This window comes from Daucus carota, chromosome 3 (assembly GCF_001625215.2).
Source record: "Daucus carota subsp. sativus chromosome 3, DH1 v3.0, whole genome shotgun sequence".
In the NCBI taxonomy this organism is placed as follows: domain Eukaryota; kingdom Viridiplantae; phylum Streptophyta; class Magnoliopsida; order Apiales; family Apiaceae; genus Daucus; species Daucus carota.
In genome coordinates this window covers 36,143,612-36,153,247 of record NC_030383.2, presented here as the reverse complement: position 1 = coordinate 36,153,247, position 9,636 = coordinate 36,143,612, and the positions used below count along the sequence as shown (strand labels likewise).

Below are 9,636 nucleotides of genomic sequence, written 5' to 3'. Positions count from 1 at the left end.
ATTAATTTAATTTATGAATTTATGCATTTAAAATAATTAAGTGAATATTAATTGGTTAATTAATTAAAGGGAAAATGGATTGTCTACTTGTAAAACACAAGGAAAGACAATCTATTTGATTGTCTACTTGGAAAACTACAAGGAAAGACAATCTAAACGATTGTCTAAATGTTTAATCAAAAGGAAAGACAATCCAAGGCTTTGTCTGGTTATAATCAACAAGGTAAGACAATAACTATGATTGTCTTACCTCTTCCTTCCCCTTCCAACACAAGGAAAGACAATCCTTGAGATTGTCTTACCTTCTCATTAGATTGTCTTACCTTCCCATTTCATTGTCTTGCCTTAGCTTAGGTTGTCTTGCCTTGCTTGTTTTGGCAAGACAAAGTGCTAAATTGTCTTAGCCACCGCTAGATTGTCTTTGCACCATTGTCTTGCCTAGTTCATGGGATTTGCCTATAAATATGGCCTCCCCCCCATTCATTTGTTCTTGTTCAAAGTGCTTGTAAGCTTTCAAGTTGTGCTAAACTTGCTATTCGTTAAACCACAGTTTACTGTGCTTTGATCATTCGGTTGTTTTGTTCCACCGAGTTAGAATACTTTCTGTCAAATTTATTCTACGAACTAGTGGACATTAAAACGAACCATATTAATTATATAACGACTTAAAACATCGTTATATTAATTAATTTTAATCTGATTAACAAGTTACATTCCAATCAGATTTATTCCGCCGCGATTATTTTTAGTGACGATTGTATTCAACCCCCCCCCCCCCCTTCTACAATCGTTCCAGGACCTAACAATTGGTATCAGAGCGAGGTTGATACCATTTTACCGTATCAGATCCTATACACACTCTGTAACGTCCAAATATTTTTTATTCGAATTAATTTTATTCCAAAAATTAATTTTGATTAAAAATATTTTTCTTTCAAAAATCCAAATCTCATCCAAACACTATTCACTTCAAATCCAAATATTTTAATTCGAATTAATTTTTTTAAAAAAATTAATTTTGATTTAAAATATTTTTCTTTCAAAAATCAATTTCTCATCCAAACACTATTCACTTTAAATTCTTAAAAATGAGTACCCAAAAGATTAGTAGCATTAAAATCCCACCGTTCAATAAAGAACACTTTGGCCTATGGAAGAGGCATATGTTGTCGTTCCTTCGCACCGCCAACAGAAAATACATCGGGATTTTAAACAAGGGTGTTTCTACTCCGATGAACGTCATATTAGCACACGAAGAAGATGGTGTGTTAATACCTCATCAGACAATTCCGAAAGAACTTTCTGAGTACACAGATGAAGAGAGTGAACAGATGAACCTAGATGATGCTCTTCAACTGATCTTAGTTGAATCCCTAGATCCTATTATGTACAATGCTGTTGTTAATTGTACGAACGCGAAGCAAATCTGGGACACTCTAGAAATTAGAAATGAAGGCTCAGAAGAAGTTAGGGAAAACAAGAAAGAGATACTGATGGCTCAGTATGAACAGTTTGGTTCCAATCCCGGAGAAGGGATTTCAGAAGTATTTATCAGACTCAATAATCTGATTAATAACTTGAATCTGAATGGGAAATACTACGACAAGAAAGAGGTCAACATGAAGTTTCTCTTAACCCTTCCCGAACATCTGGAACACAGAATCACTGCCATCAGGGAAAGTAGAGATCTGAATGAGATTTCTCTGGAAAGACTCTACGGAGTTTTGAAAACTTATGAACTCGAGCAAGTTCAAAGTAAGCAGAGATATGGCTGGGGTAAAACACAGAACCATTCGAGAGCTCTAGTTGTTGAGTCACCTGTACCGGAAGAAAAGAAGGATGTTGTTGTTCCTTCTAAGACCACTCAGGAATTTGTTGTACCTGAGATGGGTCAAACTGCTTCTTCCAATGGTGATGAAGAGTTCTATACAATGGAAGAGCTAGAACAGTTAGAAGATCAATCTCTATCATTGTTTGCCAAGAAATTTGGAAACATGAGATTCAGGAAGAACCCCTCCTACAAGTACAAACCTACTGCCAACAGGTTTCAAAAAGGAGGTTATTCATCTTCTACGAGCAAAGGAGGATACAAGACTGGGATGGTGGATAGAAGCAAGTTTAAATGTTTCAACTGTGGTGAACCAGGACACTTTGCAACTGAATGCAAACAGCCCAAGGTTCAAGGAAAGAGAAAAGATTCGTATGACGAGCTGAAGCAGAAGTATGATGCACTAGTGAGAAAGCATCAGGGTGCTTCTGGAAATCAAAGTTTCAAAAGCAAGTCTTATCTAGCAGAAGGGAAAAGCTGGGATGATACAGACAGTGATGAAGAAGAGCAGATAGGGAATGTTGCTCTCATGGCTAATGCTGGATCATCTTCACCTCCTCCTGCTGGAAGCTTTCAGGTAGATCCTACATGCCCTAAACTTTTTATGCAATTAGGACTTGAAAGAGATGATGCTATTAAAAAGATGAAAGCTGCCAATCTTAAAATTGATACATTAGTCTTAGAAATTCATGCTTATAAGATGAATGAGATGAAAGTATTAAAACCTAAAATAGAACAACTGACTATGGATTTAGGATTACAATGTGCTAAAGTCAAAGTTCTAGAGAAAGGTGAGATTGCTTTAAGACTTCAGCTAGACGAAGAGAAAGTGAAATGTAAAGCCTTTAAGGATGCCTCCACTATAGTCAAAGAACTCAATGATAAACAAGAGATCAAGAGAACTGTTGGAATAGGTTTTGACTATAAAAAATCTGTAGGTAAGGCTAGTAACATTACTCCCTTTAAGAAGAGTGCTGAGGAGAGAGGGATTCCTTTTGTTTTGAAAGATTCCCCTAAACCTTTGTTTAAATCCTCAGAAGCTGAACCTCTAGTAGAAACTCCTGTTGTCATTAGATATGAACTCAAACAGGAAGATCTTAAGATGAAAGAGAGTAATGAGAAGAGAGATGAGATCCTGACATCACTGAAACCAATCAAAGTGAAAGGCAATGTTAGGTTGCCTAAAGCTGGTTTAGGTGTCAACTCTGAGAGAACTAAATTCAACAAGCCTAATAACTTTGTGAATAGTAAGAACAGAGACAATAGATGTCATTCTACTGAGAACTTTAAATCTGTTAACAAGGTTAGAGTAGAATCTGTTGATGTTCCTACTACTATGACTGATATGCCTGTTGCTCCTGTTTTTGATGCATGTCATAAATGTTGTGGTGTTGATAACTGTATGCTTTGTGCTTTCAATACTATGTCTGCTTATTTTAGAAATTTGCATTCTAAAAATGAAAACACATCACCTAGACAACACACAAACAATAAGCATGCTAGATCAAAGACTGCTAGTCCTTCTCATGTGAGAAAGGAGACTTATGTTCCAAAGCCTAAAACCAAGGTTTATAAGGCTGTTGTTAAGGAAGTAAGTTCAGTCAAGAGTGAGCCAAATATCAGTCCAAGAGGCTCTGTTGTATTACCTAATAGAAATCAATTCTTCAAGTCTGCTGGACCCAATCAAGTGTGGGTCCCAAAGAATGTCTAATCAAGTTGTCTTGTGCAGGGTGCCAGTGGAATTGTTCGTGTTACCTGGGTGCTTGACAGTGGAGCGTCAATGCACATGACTAGCAATAGATCCCTGCTAGAAGACATAAGAGAAGGAGCTGGCCCAACAGTCAGTTTTGCTGATAATAGCAAAGGTCGTACTGTGGGATATGGCAAGTACAAAATTGGAAGAATCATCATAGAGGATGTTGCTTTAGTTGAAGGACTTCAACATAATCTCCTTAGTGTCAGTCAGTTCTGTGACAAAAGATATTATGTTCACTTTGAAAAGGAGATATGTATCATCAAACATATCAAGGATAAGCGTCCTTCACTATGTGGCGTAAGGAAAGGCAATATATACGTAGCTGATTTGTCTTCAGGACCAGGAAACGAAGTTCACTGTTTCTACGCTAAAGCGTCTGCTGAAGATAGTTGGTTATGGCATAAGAAGCTCTCACACCTCAACTTCAAAACCATGAACTCTCTAGTCAAGAGAGATCTAGTGAGAGGTTTGCCTTCCCTGGAATTCTCAACTGATGATCTCTGTGAAGCTTGTCAGAAAGGAAAAGCGAAGAGAGCATCTCACAAAGGCAAGACCATCAATACCATTACAGATCCACTCTATTTACTGCATATGGATTTGTTTGGCCCCGTAAATGTTGCATCAATTGATGGAGGAAGATATGCCTTGGTTATTGTGGATGACTTCTCGAAATTTACTTGGGTTTACTTCCTTACTTCCAAAGATGAAACTCTGTTGACAGTTATTGATCATATAAAGTTAGTTGAATTGGATAAGGGTGTGCCAGTGAAAGCTGTAAGGTCAGATAATGGCACAGAATTCAAGAATCAAACTCTAATCAACTTTTACTCTGAAAAGGGAATTAGAAGGCAGTATTCAGCACCAAGGACTCCTCAGCAGAATGGAGTCGTCGAAAGAAAGAATCGTACATTGATTGAAGCTGCAAGGACAATGATTGCTGAAGCAAAGCTTCCTCTGTACTTTTGGGCTGAAGCTGTGTCTACTGCCTGCTATACCCAGAATAGAACTTTGATCAATAAGGATCATATGAAAACTCCATTTCAGCTGTATAACAGCAAGAAACCATATGTCAAACATCTTCATGTCTTTGGAGCCAAGTGTTATGTTCTCAAAGATGGAGAAGAGAACTTGAACAAGTTTGAACCAAAGGCATCTGAAGCAATTTTTGTTGGTTATACTAATAATGCTTATAGAGTCTTTGTAATTGATACTCTGTCAGTGAAAGTTAGTGTCAATGTTACATTTGATGACACTAAACTTCCAAGTATAAAATCTGCTGATCCATCTGAATCTCTGAAGTTTGACAACTATCCAGATTCTGATTCAGATGATGATGTGCCACCTGAGGTTGCAACAGGTGATGTCATCAATAATGATAATGATACAGGCAATGGTGGAGGAAATGGCAATAATGCTGGAGATTCCACTGATGCTAGTGGTGGATCATCAAGTCAACCTGGCAACAACTCAGGGGGAGCTGGTGGATCAACTAGTCATACACATCAGCTTACTGACAATACAGCTGAATCATCTAGGACACAACTTCCAAGGGAAAGGATTTGGAGCAGAGATCATCCCTTTGATCTAATAATTGGTGATCCTGATGTTGGTGTAAGGACTAGAAGTGCTACGACAAATGAATGTCTATTCTCTGGTTTTCTATCACAATTAGAACCAAAGAAAATAGATGAAGCACTTGCTGATCCTGATTGGGTTCTTGCCATGCAAGAAGAACACAATCAATTTGAGAGACAAGAAGTCTGGGCCCTGGTTCCAAGGCCAAAAGGAAAGTCTACAATTGGAGCTAGATGGGTCTTCCGTAACAAGTTAGATGGTGATGGCATTGTTGTAAGAAACAAAGCCAGACTGGTCGCAAAGGGTTATTCTCAAGAAGAAGGAATTGATTACGATGAAACCTATGCTCCAGTTGCTCGTCTTGAAGCCATCAGAATATTCCTTGCATTTGCTGCACACTCCAACTTCAAAGTTTATCAGATGGATGTGAAAAGTGCATTTCTGAATGGAAAGCTGGAAGAAGAAGTATATCTGGAACAGCCCCTGGCTTTGAAAATCCAGAATTTGCTGATTTTGTTTACTTCTTATTCAAAGCTGTCTATGGGCTCAAGCAGTCACCAAGGACATGGTATGACACTCTCTCTGAATTTTTAATTGAAAACAATTTCACTAGAGGTGTCATAGACAAAACTCTCTTTTAAAAATTGCATGATAATAATATGATATTTGTTTAAATATATGTTGATGATATTATATTTGGTTCTACTAACGATAACTTGTGCAAGAGGTTTGCTAAGTTAATGCAGAGTAATTATGAAATGAGTATGATGGGTGAGCTGTCCTACTTTCTTGGTCTTCAAGTAAGCCAAAAGGAAGATGGCATCTTCATTTGCCAGTCAAAGTATGTCAGAGATCTTCTGCGAAAGTACAATCTAGAAGACTCTTCTCCGGCAAAGACACCCATGGCCACTGCCACAAAGCTTGACCAGGATAAATCTGGTAAGAAAGTTGATATCTCAAGCTATCGAGGTATGATTGGCTCTTTACTCTATCTCACTGCTAGTAGACCAGATATTATGTTTGCAACATGTTTGTGTGCTAGGTTCCAAGCTGATCCTAAAGAATCACATCTTATAGCCGTCAAAAGAATTTTTAGATATCTTAAGGGTACACCTGGTTTAGGTATTTGGTACCCTAAGAATACTGGTTTTGACTTATCTGGATATACAGATTCTGATTATGCAGGATGCAGGATTGATAGGAAAAGTACGTCTGGAAGCTGTCAATTTCTAGGACGTCGGTTGGTTTCCTGGTACAGCAAGAAGCAGCATTCAGTGTCTACTTCTACTGCTGAAGCTAAGTATATAGCTGCTGGAAGCTGCTGTGCTCAGATACTGTGGATCAGAAACCAACTGAATGATTATGGTATTTCTGTCGACAAAATTCCAATATTTTGTGACAACACAAGTGCCATAGCCATTTCCAACAATCCGGTTCAACATTCCAGAACCAAGCACATAGATATCAGGTATCATTTTATTCGAGAACATGTCATGAATGGTACGGTGGTGTTACATTTTGTGCCCACGACTGATCAAATTACTGACATCTTCACTAAACCACTTGATGAATCCACTTTCTCTAAGTTGGTTTGTGAGCTAGGGATGTTAAATATGACATGATTCTCATTGTATATATTTTTAATATGCTTTATATATTTTTATATAATTTTGTGAATTTTCTGTGTATTTATAGGTATTTTATTAGATTTTATATGATTGTCTGTATATTATTTTATAATTATCTGTGTAATTATGCATGTTTATATGTTTACCTGTAATTTTCTAAATGCCTGATTACTCCCCTGTATTATTTTCTAAGCATTTAGATAATTATTTGTATTTATTTTGTATTTTTCAAAATTAATTGAGCATAAATATTTGAATTTAAGTTAATTCATTTTTATGAATTAAAGTTAAGTTCATAAGTATTTATATTTAATTAAAGTTGAATTTTACAAAATATATATATGTGTAATATTTAGTATTGTTTTTATTTTAGATTTTTGATTTAATGTGCAAAACATTTTATCTTTTAAAATAAATCAAAAATCATATTTTTACTATTTTTTCTTTAATTTTCTGGATGAAAAACGCGGCAAGACAATTCGATTAATTGTCTTACCGTGTTTTTAAAACCAATTTCCTTCATTTTCTTTATTTTCCACGCGGCAAGACAATTTCTATAATTGTCTTACCGATTTTTCTTTTAATTAATGTATATTACTCGGCAAGACAATTTTGAAAATTGTCTTACCGAGAATAGCTTCTCTTGTACGCTTTAAAGACACGGCAAGACAATCCCCTCGATTGTCTTACCGCATTTTTCAGTTTTTCTTTATTTAACTCGGCAAGACAATTTGAAAAATTGTCTTACCGAGTTCAATTGGCTTATTGTGTACGCTTCGTTGAAACGGCAAGACAATCTCAAGGATTGTATTACCGTCCCATTCACCACTCCACTACCGCTTTTCAGCAAGACAATCTCGCTGATTGTCTTACCGAGTTTTGAATCGGCAAGACAATCAGCCAGATTGTCTTACCGAGATTCAAAATGGCAAGACAATCATATATATTATCTTACCCACCTCCATTTTCATCTTCTTCACTCACCATCTCGTTTACACACACTTATACACGCATTTCACTTCGGTTTTTTCAAGTTTTGCTCATAAACTTGCGGTTCTTTCGTTTTCAAGTAACGTATAACTTGCTGGTGTGATTAAGTTGTGCGATTCCTACCGTTACGCTGCCGGAATTTCGTCGGGATGTTACTTGAGTTCACGAATAACGATCGGAGTTTTCTGTAGATTGGGGATTGTGTTTACACTGAGAATCTTGGTTGATTTGAGTGGACTAAACTGCTGTATTTAGTTCGAATTAAGGAGAAAAGCCCTCGATTTTGTTTATTGGGGTTTTCGAAATTAGGGTTCTTGGTTGTATGACTTGGGGATTTTCGATTTTTTATGAAGCTTTTGGAGACTATTGGACTGATTTGGAACCTTTGCCTTGGATTGTGTTTGAAATTTACAACCGTTATAATTTAATTAATTTTTAATTCGGAATTAATTCTTATTTCGAATTATTAATTAATTAATTAATTAATCGTTAAATTAATTATTACGTGAAATTTGCGAGATATTTGAGGATTATCATTTTATTTGAAAAACTTCTCGCTTAATTCACCTTTTAATTAACAAAATGGTTGGTAAATTCAAAATTATGGAGACTAACTACAACGGATTTCAAGACCCTGAAGCCGTTGCTGCTCGGTTCAGACCCTGGGTCAAATTTCTGAATGAACAATGTCTGGCGAGTACTGCAATCACTGCCTCAGCTGATTTACAGATTCAACCTTTGTATGACTTCTACTCCACGGCTCTAAATACTACCCTTCTGGACAATCATAGGGTTACGGGAGATATAAGGGTAGGTGACGTGAATGGAAGAAGGACGATCACAATCTCTGCTGATGATGTGAATCGTGTGTTGGGTTTCCCCCGTGCTAACTTTGTTAATGCTCCTAAAGAACCTGAGTTGATGCAGTTCTTTGAGACTATTCAATATCAAGGGGAAATTCACTTGTCAAAGATGACGAAGGGAAAACTGAAGCCAGAATGAGAGATCTTCTTCGACACGCTTGCTAAGGTGTTCTCTCCCACTGATAGGAGAAATTTTCACAACATATCCAACATACTGCAGGTATTTGGAGTATGTATTGCTTTTAATCGTCATATTGATTTAGGTACAATTATCCTGAAGGAGATTCTGAGGAAGATGGGACCACTTGGAAGTCGGAACGTGGAAACTAATGTTAAAGTTGAATGCTTTTATCCACGATTCCTGATGTTGCTGTTAAATGATAAGATGACTGAAGCCGACAAGAACTTCTACTTCAATGCTGAGAGACTCAATGTCAAACAGACCAGTCTCAAGTTGATCAACAAGCTGGCTAAAGGAAGTAAGTACAACGCAGTACCACTCATTGTTACTCCATTTATGTTGGAAAGGTTCAATGCTCAAGTTGTTCCTTATCAAGTTCAAGTGGCTCAACAACAACAACAACAACAGCAACAAGATCAACAACCACCTCAACCTCAAGATCCACAACAACAACAATCACCAGATCAATCCCCTGACCAATCACCAGTTCAATCACCTATCCCCCAACGACAGTTTCCATCATATGAAGATGAGCCTCTACCTTTTGACTTCTTCGAAGCTCAACCATCTTCATCTGCACCCACACAACCTACTGCTCAACCACAATAATCTCCACAAACACAATCAACCTCACAACCACTGCCATCAGATTCAGCTATCAATCCTGATCTTCAGGAATTCAGAGATAACTTACAGGTAGCTCAGGTACTTACTGACTTCTCATCTAACTTTAATATTGATATATCTGATTATGGTTGTAACTTTGACTTGTTTTGTCAGCCTGCCAACAATGAACCTGACAACACACAGGTTCA

The 9,636-nt window shown here is 37.0% G+C and overlaps 1 protein-coding gene across 1 annotated transcript; it reads left to right on the top strand.

Annotated features, from left to right (window-relative positions):
• Nucleotides 1-8,935: 8,935 nt before the first annotated feature.
• Nucleotides 8,936-9,430, top strand: LOC135151517 (uncharacterized). The gene has a single exon (XM_064090002.1). It carries the CDS (start codon nt 8,936-8,938, stop codon nt 9,428-9,430), a length of 495 nt encoding a protein of 164 aa, XP_063946072.1.
• The last annotated feature ends 206 nt before the right edge of the window (nt 9,431-9,636 follow it).

Bases quoted from the DNA above. Each gene is read 5' to 3' on its own strand.
- LOC135151517 (XM_064090002.1), top strand. From the start codon at position 8,936: ATGGGACCACTTGGAAGTCGGAACGTGGAAACTAATGTTAAAGTTGAA.